The sequence below is a fragment of the Xiphophorus hellerii genome, chromosome 16 (genome assembly GCF_003331165.1).
Source record: "Xiphophorus hellerii strain 12219 chromosome 16, Xiphophorus_hellerii-4.1, whole genome shotgun sequence".
In the NCBI taxonomy this organism is placed as follows: Eukaryota; Metazoa; Chordata; class Actinopteri; order Cyprinodontiformes; family Poeciliidae; genus Xiphophorus; species Xiphophorus hellerii.
In genome coordinates this window covers 16,158,578-16,181,528 of record NC_045687.1, presented here as the reverse complement: position 1 = coordinate 16,181,528, position 22,951 = coordinate 16,158,578, and the positions used below count along the sequence as shown (strand labels likewise).

Below are 22,951 nucleotides of genomic sequence, written 5' to 3'. Positions count from 1 at the left end.
AGTATAATATAATATAATGTAATATAATATAATATAATATAATATAATATAATATAATATAATATAATATAATATAATATAATATAATATAATATAGTTAAAGGAGGAGGGTTGACTTTAAGCTTTAATGTTACTCTTTGGAAGTTCCGCTGACTCACTTACCTTAAGTACGCTAATATGGTTAACATTATTTTTTCAGCCTTTAAATATGGAGGTTGTATCTTATAATTATGAATAAATAAACAACCTAAAATGAATAAAACATGCAGATGCATAACCTGTTTTGGAGTGGGCTCAGACTTATTTTTTAGAAATGACCGAAGAGCAAACCTCACAAATCTCCCTTGCTCATTATGTTCAATTTTTACGGTAAAGCATGGCGGTCGGCTCGTGAGCTCAGCTAGCTAGAATGTTCTAGCTCTTTCACATGTCTGTGTTTATAACAGGAGGCAGGCTCATCTCCTGTTATTTTAGAGAAGCACAGTTTGTCTCGGTGCGTCAGGACTCCACAAAGGTAAGTTCATGATGCGTATTTCTACCCAGTAGCGAAATGATAATCCAGTTTTATTCCTAATATGTTGATATTATCTTTATGATCATATCCTAACCTATCATACAAACTTACCTTGCTAGGCATTTTCCTTGCCAAAATTACTCCTTTTAAATAACATCTCTCAGTTTAAAACTGCCCTGGTTTTCTTCTTTTATATATATATATATTGTAAATGTCCCTTGTAAAAAGTGTCTTTTTGACATGTCTGATTTCTTTATGCAGGTGTGTAAGTCATGTCAGACAACAGACAGGACAGGAGGTATCCCCAGAACCTTCAGGGGGTTCTGCAGCTGGCAGTGGAGGCAGGGTCCGCTGCTGAGGGTCCAGTCCCTTCAGAGCCAATGTCAGAGGAGGTAGGCACCACTACTCTAGCTTTTAATACCTTGACAAAGAATATGATGAACCATACAGTTGTATATTTTTGTCCTGAAGCAGTAGGGATGGTGTCATCAGTAAGATTCAACCAAAATCATCAATTAGGGCCGTAGCCATGACTCCTAAATCAGTCATCAAGTAGTTTAAATGTTGTAACACATGCCATGTTGAGTAGGAGTTTGCTTGAAATCTCAAGAGAATAAAGAACATTATCAATGAAAAGCGCATACCAGCACAAGTGAAACAGACTATAGTTTGTAGTTCTGATTTTTAAAAATCCATGTTGACTGAACGTCCCTCCCTTCAGAGGAAGACCTGGCTGAGAGAAGCTCTGTCAGATATCTGCAAAGGTCAGATGGATGAGGTGGAGCAGATGAAGCAGAGCCTGGCTGTCCTGCAGAAAGAAGAACCAAACGAGAAAGAGCAAGATGGTGAAGAAGAGAGGGAAGAGGATGAGGAAGATGAGCGAGAACTGGCCTTTGAGATGCTGTCTGAGTTGTGTGAAAACCTGGACAATGCTAGAGGTTTGTGAAAGCCGGAACAGTAATTTCTTATCACATGGAAGCCAATTAAATATACTTATTTCGCTGTTTTCATGCTCTTTCCAGATCTGATGACTCTTGGTGGACTGGAGTTGTGTGTCTCCAGGTATCTTTGTCACGTCCAGAGTGGGCTGAGGTGGCGGGCCGCCCAGCTCCTTGCCTCCTGTGCTCAGAATATGCCCCAAGTCCAAGAATACCTGCTTAAAGCTGACGTGCTGCCAAAGCTGCTGCAGCTGACGGATTCAGACCCCAATCCCACCGTCAGGGTGAAAGCCCTGTACGCCGTCTCATGTGAGTCCCTGAGGCTTTACACCCTGATGCCACATTTATGAGCCATCTCTGGAGGTAATGGTGCCCAGGAGATGCAGAGCTCTGTTTACTAATCTGTTTTCTGTCCTCTCTGTAGGTTTGGTCCGAGAGCAGGAAGCCGGACTGCAGGCGTTCGTTTCTCACGATGGTTTCTCGGTGCTGATGAGGGGTATGCAGTCTGAAAACGAGAAAGTCAGGACCAAGTCTGCTTTCCTTCTGCTCAACCTGCTGACCTCTAACCCGGAACATAAAGGTGTGAAGGAGAGACGCGCTACACTAATGCTGATGTTGTCATTTAATTGTTTCTGTTACAGTTTCTGGGGATTTCATTTCTCAGAGAAATATTTAAATATATATAATAAGTACAGTCATTTTAAAAGGTTATCAAATATTTACACAAATGTATCAGTAATTTAAGAAATACAAAAACAAATAATTAAGCGTAACTTAAATCCAAAGTCATTATATTTTAAAATCATATGTATTGTTTACAGTATTGATTGAATTATTGAACATTTTATGGGCTATGATACATTATTAAATAATTTAAACTGCCAATTGTTGTTCTTTAAATATTCCCTAAAATATATAATTATAGCAAAAATTTTTCTGATAGATTGAAATCTTCATAAAGTGGCAAATGTTAGGCAAAACACAAAGTATTTATTTTTTAAATAAGTTTTTCTCTCTTTTTCATTTCATAATTAACGGAACCAAATATTCTACATGTTTTACCTTCATAATCGTGGGCTTATTCGTTTTATTTTCAAGTTTGACACTGATTCATCGAGTGTGTTAATGCTCTTTCATTTGGCCTCTGACAGAAACGGTTGTGTCGATGGGGATGGTGCAGCAGCTAGTTTCCGTTCTTCGCACACCGCATTCGCCTTTCCATGAGCACGTGCTTGGCGCTCTCTGCTGGTAAGAAACACTTTGACTTAATGCTCCTGTCGCTCATTGTCAGTAGTAGACCGAAGCAGTTTGCTCCCCAGCAGAAGTATGTAAATGAATAATGTCAGAGTGAATATTAGGTACTGATGTCCGACCTCGTTTGCTGCCTGTCTAGTTTGGTTGAGGACTTTCAACAAGGCCTGGAAGACTGCAGGAGCCCGGCTTTGGGTTTGGAGGAATTCCTCAAGCAGCGAACCAAAGAGCTCCAAGGAAAAGAAGAAAGTCAGGTAAATAAAAACTTCTATCATGGGAAAAAGTATCCCACTTTTCCCCATTTTGTCACATACCGGAAACTTCAGTATATTTTATTGTGATTTATGCGATGGATAGGAAACTAGTTTTCAGATTTTTGCATTTAAATCCAGATTCTGTTGTCTGGGTGACTATTAATTATGCACTCTACAAATATTGCCCTTAAGGGGAAGAAAGCTGTAGCAAGTTGCCACAAGTCATGTAGGGAAACAGAGTAAATGTATAGAAGACGGTTCTTTGGTTCAATGACCATAAAATCAAAGTTATACATTTTAGAATTAAAAAAAACTTCAACATTTCAAAGTCATAGTTAGATTAGCTTTAATACTTCATCATTTAAAGTCTTCCTGTCTCTTTCACCAACAGGAGGAACTTGACTTCTGTGAGCGTTTGAGAGTTTTGTGCTTCAACGGGCAGCAGACAGATGATGTTGGGATGGATCGCTGAGGCAATTTATATTTTTAAACCTTGCCGGTTTTTGCTTCCGTATGAAAAGAAAAATATAACAGAACATTCATGAGCTGAATCGTGGGTGTGGAGCAACATTTTTTTGTCTGTTACGACAGTTGATGTTGATGTTTTGCATGTAAACCACATGTTGGATTTTTACTGTGTAAATAGTTGTCCTGTATAAAGCATCTGTTCAACTCTTCACTTTCACCTCTCTATGTTTGTTCTTCTTTTATGTAGCACAAACCCTGCCCATAATAAGTATTTTTATATTTTTGGTGTATGTACAAATGTGATTTTTTGGCACCAACATTTTATTAATTTAAAGTAAAGGGGTTAAGAATTATTTTTAATCAAACTTTTTATATAGAACTCTCACAGTTGTGGACATTGGAAATATTTATTGTAAATAAAATACTGCTGTTCATGTACATTCAGTGGGCAGTTTGTATTATGGCATCACATGTACAATCTATACATTAACATGAATTTCATGTAAAAATATATTCCAATAAATCCCAGAATATACAGTGGCTTAGAAAAGTATTCAACCCTCTTGAACTGTTCCACCATTTGTCACCATTCAACCACAAACCTCAACCTTTTTCATCTTAACGTATGAAAGAGAAGAAAAAAATATGCAGAGTTTTTAACTTTTTTTTTTTTTTACAAATAAAAATGGGAAACAAAAATCAATGTTTGCCTTAGATCTAAAATGCAGTGAGCGTTGTGAAACTACCACTATACTCTCACACTGAAAGCATCATACTGTGGGGAAACTGGATATTATGTAGAGGTAAATTAAAGAATAACACTACAGCTAGAACTTCAGTGGAGTGGTTTGGATGCAAGCATGTCCATGTTTTCGAATGGCCTAGTCAAAGTTGTAAAAGTAAATCCAGTTAAGATTTGAATTATTTTGCCATGAAGAATGGGCAAACATTTTCCACTGAATCCAAATAAAATACATTAAAGTTTGTGATTTTAATTTAACGGAATACAAAGAATTTCAAGGAGTGTGAATACTTCGGCAAACCACCAGAAATGCTCCATTCTTCCATCCTCAGTCGCTTTAAAAAGAAAAGTGAATATCAGCACTGAAATCTAAATATCTTGAGGTCCTGTCTTGTCCCAAGCTTATTTTGCATTAAATTAATTTGATTAACAAACTACACCATATTGTTTATGGCTTTGGTCAAGAGAAGAGGCTCTTCTGATGTTAGGAGCACCTCAAAGATCCGGTTTAGGACCGCTTCCACTTTGAAAAGTCATCCTTGTCCTGCGCTGCTTTTATATCACCCACAGCAATCAGCAGCTGCGCCAAATAATAAGTCACCATGACAACAATCTGACCATGCTCTATTGGTGGCAAAACTTTGAAGACCTGCAGAGCCAGGGAAGCATCAGACACCATGAAGATCAAACTCCCCAACAACGTAGCTACGTGGCGCGTCCGGACGGCTAATGCAGCCATCACGGTGATTAGGATGAAGTAGATCCCTACGCCAGGAGTCAGTAGGTCAGAGTTTGGTGTCTTCTGCAGGAACGGAAAAAGGTAGATGTAGAAAGCTCCTCCCACGATTACGAGGACCAGATGCAGAAAGCGGTTCAAGGATGAGGAGGAGGAAGAATACGTTGCATAACGACTGGACAGGAAGGTGACGGAGTAGAGCAGATGAGCCACAGCGAAGGCACCCATTCCTGAGACAGAGGGTTGATTTGCAATATTAGAAACAAAAACCATCTGTTTATGATTAAATCAAATTTAGTTTTAACAATTGAGGGAATTGTGCTGCTAATTTAGATTTAACTGAAGACCCTTACCATGGATGAAAAGCTCAGGCCACACCAAACAGCAGTCCCCCACAGCAGAGAAGATCAGTCCCCCTGCCACACCCAGCACACTCTGCCCTCCGTTCCTGCTGAGGACCACCATGGCCAGCAGCAGAGTCGGGGCCGCTTTGACACCCGCGGAGACTACTGATGGGACCGAATCAGGAGTCCAAAGGTAGAAGTATAAAGCCGAGGACAAAAAGAAGGGCAAAAGGGAGAGAAGAAGGGCACAAGACTGGAAAAGAGAGGCAAATAACAGCAATATTTGTCACATTTTTCTTACTTACTAGACTTTAGTCTGCTTAACTAATTCAGTTTTTTTTTTTAACAGAAGTATTAAATTACAAAAACCCTCACCCCCAAAAAATAGGAGTAAAAATTACCATGTTCCTCCTTCGGCGCTTGTCATAGGCATCAGTCTCAAGGATGTCCATTTTCACCCTGTTAGCTGAGTTTTCTCTTTTCCTTCACTAATGAATAGTAATCTGCATTAAATGACACCAGCATGCAGTCCTCAGATGTTCCCTGCGTCCCTCGCCTTGACTCTGCGCCGTTCCTCTCAGTCCGCTGGACTTCCACGAACATGAACTTTAGACCGGTCCTTCCGGTCCGATTGCTCTCTGATAATCAATGTTCTCCTCGTTTCAAGTTTTCATGGACAAACAGCTGACCTTTCACCTTTCCAGCGGTAATATGTTGATGACATGAGCAAATAGGGGGCAAAGTCAAACTGCGTGTTGTAGCTGAGAATCTATATGTTCAGTATGGTCAAAAAGTTTAATTAGGTAAAACCGAAGAGAGATCATTGGTATCATTTAGAAATCTGACTTTTTGCTTCAGAATCCGTTTGCGAAAAATGATGCAAAGGGTGACAGAAGTCCATGACCGTTAATGCCTCTCGTATTCTAAGAAATTCAATAACCTTCTGTCTTCACTGCAGTTTTTATTGTCCCTTGATTATGGATCTGAAACTGAAAACCAGGTGCTTATAGGAAGAGCAGTCTGTCTAATACTGTCCAAGGCAAACAATGATTAACTGCAGCTGCTCAGAGTCAAACTTTGTTCTTAGTTTTCCCATAATTCCTTGTTTTGAGTTGTGGCTGGACATTGCTCTTCAGAGAAGGAGACATACCTGTGGAGAGGCATACAGTAACCAGGTAAAGGAGACCAGAAAACAGAGCAACGATGTTAGAGCTTCAGGTTAAAACGGACGTGAGCATAATGTAATTGTTAGTGCAGTGTGGATTTTTGTTATTCTTCTGTCATCTGCACAGATTATGGACACTAATTCTTCCACTCTGAGAGTTGGCGTTGTAGGATATGGACACCTAGGTATGAAGCCCATAGTCACACTCTTTGGAGGTCTGACTATTGTTTGTCTGACGGCATGTGGTTGGACGTGTATGTGGTTTAGGGCAGTTCCTGGTGGACAAACTCCTTGAAGCTGGAGCTGGTCTTGGTCTGGTTCTGGGTTTTGTCTGGAACCGGAATCCCAACAAGCTCGTGGGTTCAGTCCCTGCTGAACTGATACTTGATGACCTGTCGTCCTTCGCAAACAGGTTTACACGCACGCATGCGCACTATCACCAAGTGGGGAACAAAAACGGTTAGAAAAAAAAGGGGGAAAACATCAGAGGGTTGTTTTACAAAACCAGGACAGCGGACTCAGACGGGATTTTCCGGATATCCTGGCTTGCCTCGATTCGGTTTTACAAAAGCAGTGGCACATGAGTTACCATGGTGATCTATCCTATGCAGCGCCTGATATAGACCAGGCTAACAACCAGGCTTAGTTAATCCTGGAGCCTTATCTGTACAGTGAGCAGTCAGACCCATCAGAAACCAGTATGTTTTGTCAGTGGTTCCGTTTTCTTATTCATCTGTTTTGGTCTTTTTTATAGACTTGTATTAAAATACCACAAATTCATCTCGACTTAAAAAGTACAATATAAGTCACACTATATTTTAAACATGCACTTATTTACATCGTAAACATACCTTGTGCCTCAATCAAGGGGGCTGCTGATAATAAGATGCATTGTTAAAACTTATCTTCTGTCTTTTAATTGCCGTTAAGCTATCTTTGCGCTAACAGTTAAACAGGAAATTGCTCCTTCAAAATAAAAGTATCACAACTCAAACAGGAAGTTCGCCTTAGTCAGAGCTAATTAAGAGCGATGTTTTATCCATATACTTCCCATGTACTGAAAATGTTCTTATATTTATATTAATATCAGTATTTAATAGATAAGAATTGTTTGCTGTCAGATTCACTTATTATTTGCTTCCGCCGTTCTTTTATTTGCCATTTAGGTAAATGACAAATAAATTCATGAATGCTATTATTATTCCGTTATTTTTTTTCGCCAAGAAACATGTATATTTTAGGCTAATAAAGCTATTGTTTGCTAATATTGCAACAGAATTTCTGATGTGCTTCAATTTCTCAAAAGTTGCAGTTGCAACAGTAGAAGACACAGTGAGATATGTGGAAGAAGGTGCTGTAGCTAGATCAGATTATTTTTGGACTATTTGACCTACATACAAAACACACTACACATGTTATGTTGTAGGGACGCAAGTCAGAGTTAACGGGAAGATGGATGGTGCTAAAGACAGGATAGTCCAGGGAGAAAACGATGTAAAGGACTGGTTTAGATGGATGCATATTCCTGTGAATGATCCAGTCAAACGTCAGACCTCAATCTGACTGAGAAACTGTAGCAGTTTCTGAAAATTTATCTCAACAGATTATTGGTTTCATCCAGTTTGATGGAACTTGCAGTATTTTGCTACAAGGAATGACAAAAATATCAAATGTATGAAGTTGGTTGAGACATATGAAAGACTTGCAGCAGAAGAACCAATTTACTACCTCAAAGTTTTGTGTGAACACACAAACCATACCTTTTAGACTTGTATTTGTTAAATGCTTTAAAACTAATTAATGTTTCCCCTCCCTTTTCACAATTATTCTCCATTACCCTGTATTGGTCTATGATCTGAAATCCCCCCGAAATCTATTTACGTTTGTGGTCACAGCGTGTCAAAATGTGAACAAGTTCAAGGTGTATGAATACTTTTGCAAAGCACAACTTTGATTATATTAGAAATGTTTGTTACAGTTGTTTTGCTGTTGCTTTTACAGGCGCTGTGATGTGATTGTAGAGGTGTGTCATCCACAGATCGTGAGAGATTTTGGACTCAAATTTCTCTCTGAGGCTCACTTCATGGTGAGATTATTTTCATTAATAAATTAAATACAAACTTAGCTTATATATATCTTTCTGGTGTCCGGAGTTTTGTATTGCTTTTCTAATTAAAAGACTACAAAGAGACAAATCTTGGGTACAAGGATGTTTGTAAGCTGCTTATACCTCGCCAACTGCAGTTTTAAAGCAATGTTAATAAAATGGATGATTAGCCAATTGAAAAATATAATAGGGCTCAGTTTTTGTAAGCAAGAGGAAAATGCATAATCTTTCCACTTGAGTATAAACTCTGTATTAATATACAATAAACTTTACAACATGCTAAACCTTTTAGGTGGGCTCTCCGTCTGCCCTTTCTGATCCTGACCTGAACCAGAAACTGCGGCAGGCATCTCTACAACATGGCAGGACGCTTTATATACCCAGCGGTGCATTATGGGGAGGCCAGGACATCCAAAGAATGAACGATAGTGGGACATTAAAGGTATGCCTACGCCTGCAATGTTAAGACTTAATAAACTGCTAAAGAAAGCTGCTTATTTTAATGTCTTAACTGTGCTCACTTCTGTTCTGCTTAACAAAACTCAAACCATATGGCGTGTTTTTGTAAGACTTGTATAAGAATATTAGCAGCTGAATGAGCAGCAGGGTTTTTTTTCCCCCCACCCCAACTAGAAATGTTTCTGAGATATGTATGGAATCTCTCCAGGCTTTGTTCATAAGAATGTCCAAGCATCCGTCATGCTTTCGACTGACAGGAGACGTCCTCAGTGACTGGACAGAAGGAGAGGGCAGGCGGGTTTTGTTCAGAGGCTCAGTGGCAGACCTGTGTCCTCTCGCTCCTAACAACGTCAACACCATGGCGGCAGCAGCCGTGGCAGCAGGAAAGCTCGGCTTTCCAGGTGTTCAGGGAGAGATCGTATCAGACACAGAGTGGGTCTTTTTACCTTGCAAATCAAAACCAGCACAGCTGATCATTTCTGTCTGAACAGTCGGGCTTTATGTCTTACTCGCCTCAGGCTAAAAGACTTTCATGTGGTGGAGGTGGAGGTGACTGGGCCTGATGGGTTCTCAGTGCACACAGTGAGGAGGAATCCAGCCAAACTCGGCGCCGTGACTGGCAGTGCAACATACAACTCCTTCTGGAACAGCTTACTCAGTGAGTCTCATGTGGTTTCACTAAATTTTATATTTTTTGTGATAGAGTAACACAAAGTAGCTCATCGTTTTGACATGGAGGGAACATGATGGATGGTTTTCAATGACTTTACAATTAATGTCTGTTTTTATTAATCAGGCAACTTCTGAGGTCAATTTGTTGCAATCTATGGTATTTAGAGGTGTCAGAATCGAGGTGGGTGGATTCAAATGATAGCCACACTTTTCAGCTTTCTAGTTGAGATACATTTTGAAAACTATGTATCATTTTCCATCACCCTTACAGTGGTGCTCTCGTTTGTGTTCTATCACATAAGATGATGAGTGTAAGAAAATGTTATAATGTTCCAAGTATGTATAAAATGGTTAAATGGATTAATCTTAATGAATCTATTATTGAAATAATCAACTAATTTAGTAGTCGATGAATCCTTAACTGGAGTCAACACTCAAAAAGAGGTCAAATGCTGAAAATAAACATTTAGGATAAAACCACCAATCTGTAAATGTATTTTGTCCCAAAACTCAAGTGGCATTTTTTCTATTCACCTGGTTGAAATTCACTAAAGGAATGACATCAACTTGCATTTTAGTTTAGTTTCTCATTTTAAAACAAAATTAAATGATTCACATTTTTTAATGCATTTCAAATATTGCAAACAAAAGACTTAAGTGGTTAAATTAAAAAAATCTGTTGAACTTGCCAATCAATTAATTGTCAGATAATTGATAAATTAATCAACTACAAAAAAAAAAAATCATTAGTTGCAGCCCTAGTTCCAGGGGAACGAGTAGTTTCGCAAGGAACAATAAAAATACATGAAACTGCTCCATGTTCTTCAGGCTTTGATTAAGTTTGAAACGTTTCTTTTATAAAAATGAGTCTAACTTTTTGTTCTTCTCAGTTTGCAGAGGTCACGGTGGCAGAGTTTACTTGTGCTGAACCATGGAGGATTACCTGCAATGTAGGAAGAAGATCCCCGACCAAATTCCAGATAAATTAAAGAGCTCTGGATGGATACGCTGCATGTATGGTGGATCTCTACGTTAGCGCGTCACTTGGCTTTGTAAACTTGCCGACCTTTCAATGCGTTTCAATGAACTGAATGCTTGGAATAAAACAAAAGACAGAAATCATGTGTAAAATACTAACATATATAGAGCTTTCAATTTTATTTTACTGGAGAAAACAGTACAACTCATACTGAGGAGAAACAGTGACGGGACACATCTGGTAAAACCATCATCTAACCTTCATCTTGATTCCCCCACAGAGTGCAATTCTTCTTCCCTTCTTCCCACTTTCACAAATAAGTACTTCGTTGAACAAGATAAACTACCTCCACACAAGTGCATATGTTGACAGGTAAATGGATGTGAAATGTAACTGATCAGTATTCTTAATTATTAGAAAACTGATGCAATAAGGCAAAAAAAAAAAATAAAAGATGAAAAAACACATGATGCTAAGCTCAAGGAGAGGTTTTGTATTCTCTTATATCTACTGCTACTAATTACTGGGCATGTATGAGCTCCATCTTTTTCCAATCTGGGACATTTTGCTGTAAAAAGGCATTTGCAAAACAGCTGGAAAAAAAAGAAGCAAGTTTTGCTTTGAATGAAGAAAAATGACAAGCTTGTAAAAGATGGAGGTTTATGCCACATTCTATTTCTCCTCATTTTAATCCTAGAATCTAGAATAAAGCCCCTCTGCTACTCCTGTTACCTTATTAATGCTTTATATCGAAATTATTCACTGTTAGATCCACAAAACAGGGTCATTTTAATTCACTGGTTTCTGTTTCTATGTTTTCAGCCGACTACTGGTTGCAGTGCTGGTGTGTTTGAAATGATACCAAAAACCGGCTGACAGTTTTAAGGTTCTGAGGTACGCATTGGTTGGGAAGACACAGACAGTGATGCATTTTCTTTTTTCACAGAAAGCCACGACTAAAGTAATCACACACATGAACACAGCTGCACCCATTTGTCAAGTCTGTAGTGCAAGGATGACTAATGATTGCAACAGAAGAAAAAAAAAGTTTCACTAGTGAGGTTCAGCATAATGCATAAAGAGTGTGTGCGCCTCAGTTTTTCTCGCTCGCCTCGTCCTCGCCGCTCCCGTTGCCTCCGAGGACGGCTTTGCCTTTAACCGAAATGGTGTAGGGCTGGCGGATGTTCACGCGGTCCTTTTCGGCCTCAAGCTCCTCGTCGTAACGCTCGTCCTCTTCGTTGTCTTCGCCCTCGCTGTGGTGCGGGGAGGAGTGACGGGACAGAGCCGGAGACGGAGGCACAGAGGCTGGTCGAGGGTAGCGGAAACCTGAAGCCTAAGGAATGAAACAGGATCACTTTTAAAAACTGTGAATTAAAAAAAACAAACAGGACTAAAATAATCATTTTAAGAACGTTTCCCACCCTTAACATGACATACGTACAACTCATTTGAGAGAGGGTAACAAACTACTTTCTATTTATTTTGGTGTCATTTTTTAAAATCATAAAATCCTGGCATTTTAACAGAGGGCCTTGAAGTGTTTTTAACAATTCTTCAGTCAAACTGTCACATAATCTTACCGAGGAGGGCTCTTGAGGGTCATATACGTAGGTGTCTGGGAAGGCTTTAGCCAAGGCCATATGACGAGCAGCTATGTAATACTAAAGCGGAAGAGAAGAGGAAAAATGTCACTTAAAATTTAAGGGCTAAAAGATTATGTTCAGGATTTGTGTCCATACTCTGCCGAGGTATCTCCAGTCCAGGAGGTCACTCAGGCGCTCTGTGCGATTCCTCTGGATGATCCGCTGGCGTCGGCTCTGTTTGCAGAACTGGAAAAGGAAGGAAGTGAGCTGGTTGCACGACTCGTCGACACCCTTGTAGCGCCGGTCAAGGATGTAAATACCTGTCGGGTAAGGGCATAATGAGAAATGTGGTCTTTCTAATCAATGTGTCGATAACGTTTGAGAAATTAAAGAAAGTGAATAAAGACACATACCGTACGCTGAAGGGTCTGCTATGTGTTCCTCCATGAAACATCCGAAGCCTGACAGATTAGTGGATATGGATGGAATACCCATCACTGTGCACTCAGCTGTCAAATGACAGAAATATTACAAAGGGAGTCAAGTATAACACAATAAACATATCCAAGCTATCAAGATCCATGTGTCATACCTGGTGTATAACCCCAAGGCTCATAGTAAGAAGGGAAGACACCAAGGTGGCAGCCTCTGACAAACTCCTCGTAATCCATGGGAAGCAGAGGAGACGTGGATGAAAGGAACTCTGGGTGGAAGATGATCTGTGGAGGAAGGACAAGCTTTTCAGTACCAGAACAAGCGACTGCAGCCTTTCTCAAATACAATCTAAGAAGAAAACTAGTCCTAGTTTACAACGCAAGGCACCTAAAAAGTTGCACAGTGAGAGCTTGATCATAATTATCAAGCACTCACAACAATTTGTATTGTTTTTCACACAAAATTTCTTGTGTGTAAAAGAAACACACAAGAAAAATGCAACCATGCTTTTCTCCACCAAACATGCCTAACTGCTGGGTTTAAAGCCTGCTAGGACTGATAAATGGGCCGAATATTACTTTTAATACCGACCACTCAACACCTCTTTCACTACAGCCACTTCACTTATTTTGAAGAGTATCAGTGAGCTCTACTGTAGTTTTAACTTTGTCCTCTTGGGGGGACACACACCTTAGAAACAATGTCCATGGTTGTCATGGTGATCCTGCCTTTTCTGGGCAGTTGGTGTGTAAGGGAGAAATGGAGCAGCTGCAATGTCTGGTGGCCAATCATGGCACGTTTCTGATTTCTCAGATACAACGCTTATTTTCTGAAAAACTATTATAAAAACAATCTGAAACAGTGAAGAGACGCCTAATTTGTCCAAGAACCAAAAGGTAATCTGTGTCTTCACGTGGAAGTATGACGACAGCTCGCTGCCTCCATTTACTTTATTTTAAGCAGTGCTTAAGCAGTGCCATATAAATCTTTTTATGTATATCCAATAAATTAAGTATAGTGCACAACCGATTTATAGGTCAAGCCTCCCATTTTGTCTGTTACCTTGACTCGGTCAGCAGAGCTGTTGAAGAGGCCGATGCGGCGGACGCAGTTAAGGATGGGGTCGCTGCTGTCCTCCAGCATGTTATGGGTGCAGACTGGAGGCTGGCACTGCCTCTGAGTCGCAAAGATGGCACGCTTCATGATGGTGAAGTCTTCTTTGTCCAGCATCTTCGACACATCTGGCAGCTGACCACTGAAAAAAGCGTAGGAACAAAATTGTTTTCAGTTTTGGTTCAATCTGACTGGAGCATGTTCTTCCACATGTCTGCTGTGAGATCTTATGGCTTTCTTCTTGTAACCATTTTCTAAAAGCCAGAGATTTGTGGTTGTTACGTTTAAAAAAAACTGAGTATAAACATTTCTGCAAGATTCTCTAAAGCTGGATCTAATAAAATAGATGAGTTATTTATACGCTTCATGTTTTTTTAATGAAAAGTGCATTTAGTAGCTTTTGATAATGTTCAGACAGACATTGCTGAACATAGTGGCACCTTAAATGTGGTGAACTTACACTAGGAGTGATTCATAAAGTTTCTTTCCAAAGCGCTCCTTTACAGTCTGGGCTGTATCCCTGCAAGGAGAGACAAAAATGGAAATACCTTTAGTCACATAAATGGAAGTAGGAAAGGCAGATATTAAACATTTATAATCACCATAGCTGCTTCCGCACTGCTTGGCCCTTCAGCGTCTCCACGTTGAAGTTGTTGGTCCGAGCTGGCATGATGAAGAAAGTTATAACGGTCACATCGCTGTGGTTAACCTGAGGAAGAGCAAAGAATACAGTTCAGTTCTTCATGCCCGAGGTTCAACACCTTCAGCAGAACCACTTCACTTACTCTCAGCAGATAGTTGAGTCTGGCTAAAGCCTCGAGGAAGATGTCGGCTCCTTTGTTGGAGAATTCATACCTTCCTGCTATGAAGAGGAACAGACACTTGTCCAGGTTGAAGTCAAGGTTCCTGATGGTAAACACAAACTGTGATAAGTGAGAGATTATTTTCCAATTTTTAGCATTCCAAATTTTTAACTCGGCAGTAACAGACTGAACTGATTCGTTGCAAATCTAGTTTTTAGCTCAAATAGCCTAGTCCAATAGAAATAAGACAAAACTAACTTACAAGTAACTTTTCATCAAGATTATTATTTCACTTATAACAAAGGCATTCTCTCCAAGTGAAATAATCTGCCATTGGAACTAGTGCCATTTCCTCAATATTAAAGAATTAGTTACTTAAACAAGCTCTGAGATCTTACTAAAAGGTTACTTTCAAATTAGTTTTGTCTTATTTCAAGTGGACTGGGATATTTGCACTAAAAACTAGACCAATACTTGGTAAGATTTGGTATTTTTGCAGTGCTCAGACTGTCCTGGGCTGTCACATTTTCAGGACTGACCCATAGAAGTGACCCCTGACAAACTCCTGAATGCGACTCTTGCTCTGAGCGTGGAGGTTTTGAAACTCATGCATAGCAGAGAACTTCTTCACATTGAGACCATTTGGAGTGACGATGTCTGAGGACAAACATGAAGAACCATAAACACATTTCATCCATAATCAGTGCGGTGTAATTTTCCTTTTCCTGACAGCTGAGTCCAACTCGACATACCGGGTTTTCTCTTGAGCAGGAACTCGGCCTCGATGGCTGTAATTTGTGACACAGTGGTGAAGACGTGAGTGCAGTGTGCAGCCGCCCGCTCCAGACAGTAGCGATGGTAAATTTGCCGATCTCCGGCTTCTTTATCCACATTGAACTGATCAGAGCAGAACGGAGGAAGAACATCGAGTAAACCGCTTTTGCAGACTCTTAAAATCAGTAGCCCTCCACTAAACACTCACTAAAACAATCAGCCTTTTATTTTCCTGTCTCTCTTATATTAAAAAAATAATATTTATTGTGAGACATGTCTTTCCTTATCAGAATAGAAAAAGTAACAAAGATGTACCTCTGCCAGGTTGTTGTAGAAGTCCACATTTCCGGCACACAGGTAGCGACCCAGCAGTGTAGCATGGGTGGTGAAAATAGTTGCAACAGGAAGCTGTCTCTGTCTGCACAGCACCAGGCCCAGACCTGCCAGCCACTCATGGAACTGGGCTACAATGTGTGGAGGATCCTCAGACTGAGCCGCATACTGCAGTATCAGGAAACACAACTTGAATGGCATGCAAGCATCCAGCTGTCCAGCATAGTTTATGCATAAATGTATGTATATTTATAGGTGGGTAGAGAAGCCAAAAATGAGGAAAAAATAAGCTCCCATCTTAAAATAAACTAGAAGCATTTATCTGTGTATCATGTTTTTTTTTTTTTTTTGTTCTTCATTCAGTGAAGTTACTTACAGTGCACAGAGTAGCCAGTTTTACTCATGTAGTGATACTTCATAATATTACTCAAGAATATTATGTACTAAATGTACTAAAGCTGCTCCTAAAAATATTTTTTCCCAAACATTACTCAAGTAAATGTGTGTAATTACTACACACACATCTCTGGTTTTCAGAGCCCATGATGTTCACACTTCCTTAGATCATCTGCTGTTAGTTATGAGCTATAGCAGAAGTCAGTCTGTATCACCTTTACTTCCTACTTGTGTTTCCTTTTCAAATCAGATGTTCCCTCAACTATTTGGCTGCAAAACGATCCAAAGCCTTAATTTAATCACCAGTGAGGTTGACAACACATGTTCTTCTCAGAAAACGTTGAATCCCTCTTTCTTTAAAACAAGTTTACTTCTTTGGTGAGAAGGAGCATTTTTCCTCAAAGGACCTTTTTCATGAAAATGCTTGAGATATTATTTAGATATTTGCACATTTCTAACTGGGATTTTTAAAAAGAAAGCTAGATTAGCTTTCCACTGATGGGGAGCAAAGGCATCTGCTGATTGCCATGTGGAGTTAGGAGTCAGTGCATTCATAGATTTTGTAATTTGAACCAAATATTGGTGACTGCAACTAAAACTCTTTGGAGTCATTAAAGGCACGCGGCATTGGTTATTGTGTTAATGAATGTTAAACCCAAACATCTACCAGGTTTTTCCCCTCTTCTTTTTGAAGTGAATATTCAGGTCCAGCTTCCAACAACCATAAAAATGCTACTATACCTAGCTGTATGATTACTTTGAGTTTTTGCAATGTCATTTCTTCTACATTTAATATGTCCACTAATTTAAAACATATTAGACTTTCAAGTTTCAAAATAAATCAAAATAAAACATTTTCATTCTAATTACTTATTAAGAACTTTCTATCAGATTTTAAGTATGGTTACTTTGAAACTTTTATGCTATTCGTAATTAAACAAATATAAACTTGTATGCAGTTTATAAACTAAAGATTTTATCTAATAGTTTTGAAGCAACTTTTCTTCCCAGTTTTCCGTTTATTTTTTCCTCCATTCATCTTTTTCTTCATGTCTCCTCCTGGTATTTTACCTTTCACCGATTTGAGTAAATACAGTTAAAAAAAAAAAAAGTTACTTTCTTATCAAACTTTTACAGTACACACACTCAAAACCTGCTGCTGACCTCTCCCAAGAGCCAAGCGGTGAGGAAGCCAAACAGAACGGCATCGTTGGCCTCACGGTCGAACCAAGGCACGCCGATGGCACAGAGGTCCCACAGCTCGCTCTTCCAGCGGTCCAGAGACCAGGCGGTGAAGCCGACATCAATCAGAACTACGTATGGACTGCCTTCAATAAGCCACCGGCCAAAGTAAACCTGTGAAAGTATACAGGTTAAGTCTGAAGGTCAGAAATAATGTGCAGCAACACATTGACTGGTGAAGGAGAGATCCCAGAATATCAATCAATCCAGTTTATTTTTACATCATTAAAACCCAAAAATACAAAGTCATAAAAGACACCAGAAAGTCAACAATTGAAAAAACTCCCCAAAAGTTACATTATGGTGAGTGCCATCATCAAAATGCATCAAATTGTTGGTTAGTGTTTCATTTATTATGACTCAAAAGCTACTCTGAATAGTTGTGTTTTTAGTGTAGATTTAAAGCAGTGCTTCTCAAATCCAGTCCTCAGGCCCCCCTGCTCTGCATGTTTTAGCTGTACCCCTATCTCAGAACAGCTGATTCAAATGATTGCATGACCATCAAGTACTGCAGAAGCCTGTTAATCACCCACAGATTCAGTCCAGGTGTGTGGCAAAAGGGAAACACATAAAACGTGCAGGGTAGGGGGCCATGAGGGACCGAATTTGAGAAGCACTGATTTAAAGGAACTCAGTGTTTCAGCTGTTTTGCAGTTTTCTGGAAGTTTGTTCCAGATTTGTGGAGCATAGAAGCTGCATGCTACTTCTTCATGTTTGGTTCTGGTTCTGTGGATGCAGAGCGGACCAGAAACAGAAAACCTGAGAGGTCTGGAAGTTTCATACAACAACAGCAGATCTTTAATGTATTGTGGTGCTAAGCCGTTCAGTGATTTATGAACTAACAACAGTATTTTAAAGTTATTTTCTGAGGTACAAAGAGCCAGAGGAAGGATTTTAGAACTTGAGTTCTAAAATCCTCCATCTTCCTGGTTTTAGTGAGAATGCAAGCAGCAGCGTTCTGGATCAGCTGCAGCTGAGACATTAGTCCTTTAATCCTGGAAATGGTCTTTAGGTGATAGAAGACCAATTTTGTAACTGTCTATGTGACAAAGCTATTTTGCAATAAAGAATGAGTAAAATTGTCAGTTTCTAGATGTGCAATGTATACTACATAAAAGGGAGGAGTGAATAAAAATACATACCTCAATATTCTTATTTTTATTTGAAGAATCTTTTGAAAAAAATATATATATATATTTTCTAACTTCACTGATTTGCACTATTTTGTGTTGCTTCATCACCTAAATATCTTTTTAAAATATGGCATATAATTTTTGGTAAATAAATAATATGACAATGTTACGTATTAGTGAATACTTTTGTTAGGCATTATATTAATCTTCCATTCTTTCTAACTGTAAACTCTCCTTGGTTGACTATATTTTAGTTGTTATTGTTTATATTAAATCACAATCAAGAAAAACATGTTGCTTTTAGCTTTACCTTAGTATAATTATTCAGATCAGTAAAGGACTGAAACAACAATTAATTCATTCATTTTAATCCGTTTTATTATGCTCTGATGCATGAGTCTAGGTGAACATTTTACAGGCTTTGTTGAATCGGCTGCACTCATTCTTTAAAAATAGCCCGACTGCAGCTTCTAGCTTTGACACCTAATATCACAGCGAGCTTTGAGTGACACAGCAGAAAACCTTGAAACTATCCCAGTCAGTCTTCTATTTCTGGAAAGCATCTGTGGGAAAGAGAGTGGGACACTGATACAGCTCCTAACCTTTGTAGGGAAATGTCACCAGCTTTCGAGTTGTCATCAGCAACACTAGACTTTGCAGACAGGGAGTGGCCCGAATTAAAGACGGGGTCTGATCACGTTTCATTGACCACTTTCAAAGAATACAATCAAATTTCTCATTTATAATTGAGAAATGTATGTGTGTCTAGTATGTATGATAGTACCTTACAGCCACTGGCGTTCATTTTATCAATGGTCCGCTTCAGCACAGGATTGGTTGGCTCGATCAGCTCCACTTGGGTGCGCACGTTGCTCTCCACGTAGGGACCCACCAGGAAATAGTTCTCCCCCCATTCCTCCGCGGTCATACGGGCTTTGGTCTGTATGACTGTGTAGATCCCTCCAACTTAAAGCAAGCCAGACAAAATCAGTCAAGCCAGAGTCAAAGTTTTCTTACTTACTTTTATAATCTAAAAAAATAAAAGTCTGAATTTTAGATTTTAAGGCCAAAAACACACAGATGCTTACCTTTGTTGGCCACTTCCCAAGCAATTTCAAAAAGTACAGCATCCTCCAACTCAAACTCCTCGTCCCACTCATCAAGTCCTGATAGGGACGTGACAGACAGGCTGCGAGCCAGCGGCATGCTGGGTAAATATAGAAACACACTCCTTACTACTATGTATACACAAAACGTGACTGTCAGGCAGTCCCACAGGTGGCATTTTGAAATCATAAGGGGAAAAAAAAAAACCTTGAGACACAAGACATGAAATGTTTCAACTCCATTTGTTAGACTTTATATTTACCATTTCAGTTCAGTTTGAATCAAGCTGCCCTTTGCTGGAGCACAAGCTTTAACTTCTACTCTAAATGAAATGCTGTGAACTTCCTCTTGACTAAGTACGACATTAGCCAACTGTGATGTAAACCCCACCTTTCTCAATTCTTTCACAGAATAAACGTCAAATATTTGACTCATTTTTCTGAATCATAATTTGAACACACACTTTTTTCTGGTCACTTCTTAAGCATAGGCTTTTGCTTTCAAGAGAAACCTATGGTAAGGCACTGAGAAATAGCCAATAATAAAAACAGAACAGGTTTGTTTAAAAATACTAATTTACATCTCCTTTTAATAGCATTTAAAATCCACTCAAATTTTAACACCTCTGTCTATTTTGTACATATAAGGGAAATAAATATTGCATACTATGCATTATTTTGAATAATCTGAGCATTTGATTTGCAATGCTACAATTTTAGTTTTACATTTCACAACACCAAGCTTCTCTAGGGCAGGGCATGATTTAGACAAGTGGATTCCTTCTGCTTGAGTGAATGAGTGAAATTACAACTTATTGTCTTTTACTGTGTAAGACAGGAAATGGTTGCAAAAGAGGCATACGTGATCAAGTACAAACATGATCAAGCGGCTCTTATATTGGCACGATCTGATGTTCTCCCTATGAAATGTTGTAATCACATGCAGCATGGTGGGGGAGGGTTTTTACCCCCCAACCTATGGAGTTGTTTTACCCACAGATTCTTATGTGTAGTCCCATTTCCATTATTTTTGTGCACATACAAGTAGCATGCAGACTGTGGAAAGGATATCCTAAACTACATCTACATAGACACAGACTGACCTTGGGCCTACACAGAGAAGACCACCAACAAAGCAGCAATAAGAGACCTTTACAATCTGATGTGTAATGTCCTAGATTAACCTATCCTATATATTGAGCAACATTCCTCACTGAATTTGCAGACTTAATGAAAAGAAAATTAGATACAAGTAAAGTAGCAGTTATTGAAGGTATTTTGAGAGTAAACACCACATGCTGAAGCTTAACTTAGTGGCCCCTAAGACGCCACTTCTTACAGATGGTTTCTGATGGATGGAGTCTTATTTGTTCAACAAGTAACCAGTTTATGGAGCATAGCTTTATGCTTGCATGGCCTCGCCGAGACGTGTGCACCTTCATGGTAAGTGTAGTAATTTTCCAGAAGGCCCGTGCGAACTTAAATTGACTGTTGTGGAAATAACTCCCTAAAAAATGCGCTTTAAATTCGCGAGCAGAGCTCTCCGTTTGTACAGCATGGCGATGTGCGGATGCTTGGGCTCCTTTAATGAGTTGGTGAACGTGACATGAAGCACCTACAGCAAAGCTCACTGAGAGAGGCCGAGTCCGACAGAGCGTCCCCCGTCATAAGCTCGTCAACAACCGCGGAAGACAAAATACAAAGGTCGACTCACCCTTCGGTTGTGTCCCAACTTCACGAAGACGAACTAAACATTGGCAGCTGTCGCGGTCACTCCGTAAACGAGGAAAACAGCGTAGGCTAGTGAGGGGAAAAGGGGGCGGCGGCTTTGGTTAAATGTCACCGACTCACATTGGTTTGCGGCTAAACGCTGGGAACGTCTAGAGAAGGAGGGCTGAATGCGGAATCCCTGCTGACGCATTATTCATGAGCTTCACGCCTATTGGTTGGGTTTTCGTCACTTTCTCCGCCTTCCCAGATGACGAGAAGATGATTGGATGATTTCTTTATTAGAGGCACGTGATTGGGTGAGAAAAAATGACGGGGTTTAGCTTTTTATTTTATTTAAACGGTTCTAAATTTAGGCAGAAATTTAACAGCATAGCTTAGTGCAAATAGCCAGAAATGAACATTTTGCTTCAATGTAACTATTGTAATAGACTTATGATATATATATATATATATATATATATATATATATATATATATATATATATATATATATATATATATATATATTTTTTTTTTTTTTTTTTTTTTTTAAATTAAATCATATGTATTTATTTACTCATGTTGTTTGTTGCCTTGCTTATGTTTATTTATCTGTCCTACAATGTGCTGAATGTTAACATAGGTAAAAAGGCTCATCGCCTAAGGCTGCATGGCTGGGGCACAGGGTAGGAATAAAACAATACAAATAATTTATCTATCATCATGGCTTGAGCAAGGATTTTATTTATGTTTTGCATGTTCTATTGTTAACTCACAAAAAACAAGCACTTCTTTAAATGTCATATGGTCATGTATGAATCACAATTAAAGCTGGCAATATTCTGCAAACATGGAGTGGAACTACACAAGGTCAATTTTACAAATAATTGAACATGGGACATCTTCCATTCTAAAAGGAGACTCCACTTCCTTTCTTACACCACATTATTCAGTTATGCATTATTCCAGAATTACATCACAAATGGGTGGTGTAAGAAGTCTTAGTTCGGCAGTGTCAGAAAACCCTAAAGGTGTCTAAAGAGAAAAATCATAACAGGAATGTTGCAGTGCATCCTGGGTTATTTGATGCATGTCTGAATTGTCACAGCTCGATTTTCTATTTCTTGTTATCTAAGTCTGTTGGCCCAGATCTGCTTAAGTGTCAGAGCATTTTATCGTCCTGCTCTGTGACCTCTGCACATGTGAGTCAGGAAATAGCTAAAGCATCACAAACATTGAGGTATGTACTATACAAACCATATTTATTTTTAAAATAGACCTAGATATTTGCTCTCTAAATGTCTTACCATCGCAGCTGCTGGAATGCTTCTCATCTGAAATAACAGACCAGATGCAGGTTCTGTGAGCAAAAGCAAAAATGTCCTGTTGTAGGTTAACTACTTCCCCACAAGTCTGGTAATACTGCAAAACATAGCATGCATAAGCATGCAAAATCATCAACTTTTGATTTTGTCATCAACTTTTGATTGTCTGACCAAAAGAAGCAACCTTTGCTGCGTCTTCATAAAATAATGGTTGCTTAAAACGGCTGATGTTTAGAAGAGGTAAGTTAAGAATTGTGAAAAATATTGAAAACAATTAAATAATTTAGATTTTTTGAAAATGTTTTAGTCTTTGTTTTATTGTTACAATCAAGATCAATTAAAAAAAAGAAAATAAAATATAAAAAACAG

At 39.1% G+C, this 22,951-nt stretch overlaps 4 protein-coding genes across 4 annotated transcripts; 2 read left to right on the top strand and 2 right to left on the bottom strand.

Annotated features, from left to right (window-relative positions):
* The first annotated feature begins 383 nt into the window (after positions 1 to 383).
* Positions 384 to 3,636, top strand: hspbp1 (HSPA (heat shock 70kDa) binding protein, cytoplasmic cochaperone 1). Its single transcript, XM_032587673.1, has 8 exons — positions 384 to 514; positions 776 to 906; positions 1,236 to 1,452; positions 1,537 to 1,761; positions 1,877 to 2,032; positions 2,604 to 2,700; positions 2,846 to 2,957; positions 3,349 to 3,636. The coding sequence occupies exons 2-8, from the start codon at positions 787 to 789 to the stop codon at positions 3,427 to 3,429; spliced, it is 1,008 nt and encodes a 335-aa protein (XP_032443564.1). The 5' UTR covers positions 384 to 514; positions 776 to 786; the 3' UTR covers positions 3,430 to 3,636.
* Positions 3,637 to 3,816: 180 nt separating this feature from the next.
* On the bottom strand, positions 3,817 to 5,847 carry tmem86b (transmembrane protein 86B). The gene is made up of 3 exons (XM_032587675.1): positions 5,649 to 5,847; positions 5,257 to 5,500; positions 3,817 to 5,133 (listed from the first exon to the last, which is right to left on the bottom strand). The coding sequence occupies exons 1-3, from the start codon at positions 5,697 to 5,699 to the stop codon at positions 4,676 to 4,678; spliced, it is 753 nt and encodes a 250-aa protein (XP_032443566.1). The 5' UTR covers positions 5,700 to 5,847; the 3' UTR covers positions 3,817 to 4,675.
* Positions 5,848 to 6,174: 327 nt separating this feature from the next.
* On the top strand, positions 6,175 to 10,765 carry aspdh (aspartate dehydrogenase domain containing). The gene is made up of 8 exons (XM_032587674.1): positions 6,175 to 6,422; positions 6,540 to 6,597; positions 6,680 to 6,824; positions 8,414 to 8,498; positions 8,812 to 8,961; positions 9,187 to 9,410; positions 9,497 to 9,636; positions 10,541 to 10,765. Exons 1-8 carry the CDS (start codon positions 6,294 to 6,296, stop codon positions 10,576 to 10,578), a joined length of 969 nt encoding a protein of 322 aa, XP_032443565.1. The 5' UTR covers positions 6,175 to 6,293; the 3' UTR covers positions 10,579 to 10,765.
* Positions 10,766 to 10,776: 11 nt separating this feature from the next.
* On the bottom strand, positions 10,777 to 21,413 carry gys1 (glycogen synthase 1 (muscle)). Its single transcript, XM_032587672.1, has 16 exons — positions 21,262 to 21,413; positions 19,530 to 19,648; positions 19,226 to 19,407; positions 17,231 to 17,422; positions 15,653 to 15,838; positions 15,316 to 15,460; positions 15,103 to 15,220; positions 14,546 to 14,666; positions 14,363 to 14,469; positions 14,221 to 14,280; positions 13,710 to 13,902; positions 12,805 to 12,931; positions 12,626 to 12,721; positions 12,369 to 12,532; positions 12,210 to 12,290; positions 10,777 to 11,962 (listed from the first exon to the last, which is right to left on the bottom strand). Exons 2-16 carry the CDS (start codon positions 19,645 to 19,647, stop codon positions 11,723 to 11,725), a joined length of 2,130 nt encoding a protein of 709 aa, XP_032443563.1. The 5' UTR covers position 19,648; positions 21,262 to 21,413; the 3' UTR covers positions 10,777 to 11,722.
* Between the last annotated feature and the right edge of the window lie 1,538 nt (positions 21,414 to 22,951).

Excerpts from the sequence above, each read along its gene's own strand:
- hspbp1 (XM_032587673.1), top strand. The coding sequence starts at position 787 with ATGTCAGACAACAGACAGGACAGGAGGTATCCCCAGAACCTTCAGGGG. Across the intron at positions 1,453-1,536 it reads AAACCTGGACAATGCTAGAG|ATCTGATGACTCTTGGTGGA; the intron begins GTTTGTGAAAGC and ends TGCTCTTTCCAG. Across the intron at positions 2,033-2,603 it reads CTCTAACCCGGAACATAAAG|AAACGGTTGTGTCGATGGGG; the intron begins GTGTGAAGGAGA and ends GGCCTCTGACAG.
- aspdh (XM_032587674.1), top strand. The coding sequence starts at position 6,294 with ATGATTAACTGCAGCTGCTCAGAGTCAAACTTTGTTCTTAGTTTTCCC. Across the intron at positions 6,825-8,413 it reads CTGTCGTCCTTCGCAAACAG|GCGCTGTGATGTGATTGTAG; the intron begins GTTTACACGCAC and ends TTGCTTTTACAG. Across the intron at positions 8,499-8,811 it reads TCTCTGAGGCTCACTTCATG|GTGGGCTCTCCGTCTGCCCT; the intron begins GTGAGATTATTT and ends TAAACCTTTTAG.
- tmem86b (XM_032587675.1), bottom strand. The coding sequence starts at position 5,699 with ATGGACATCCTTGAGACTGATGCCTATGACAAGCGCCGAAGGAGGAAC. Across the intron at positions 5,501-5,648 it reads AGCGCCGAAGGAGGAACATG|TCTTGTGCCCTTCTTCTCTC; the intron begins GTAATTTTTACT and ends TCTCTTTTCCAG. Across the intron at positions 5,134-5,256 it reads GCCTGAGCTTTTCATCCATG|GAATGGGTGCCTTCGCTGTG; the intron begins GTAAGGGTCTTC and ends CCTCTGTCTCAG.
- gys1 (XM_032587672.1), bottom strand. The coding sequence starts at position 19,647 with ATGCCGCTGGCTCGCAGCCTGTCTGTCACGTCCCTATCAGGACTTGAT. Across the intron at positions 15,839-17,230 it reads CCGCTTGGCTCTTGGGAGAG|TATGCGGCTCAGTCTGAGGA; the intron begins GTCAGCAGCAGG and ends CTGATACTGCAG. Across the intron at positions 12,932-13,709 it reads GCTCTGCTGACCGAGTCAAG|ATCATCTTCCACCCAGAGTT; the intron begins GTAACAGACAAA and ends CTTCCTCCACAG.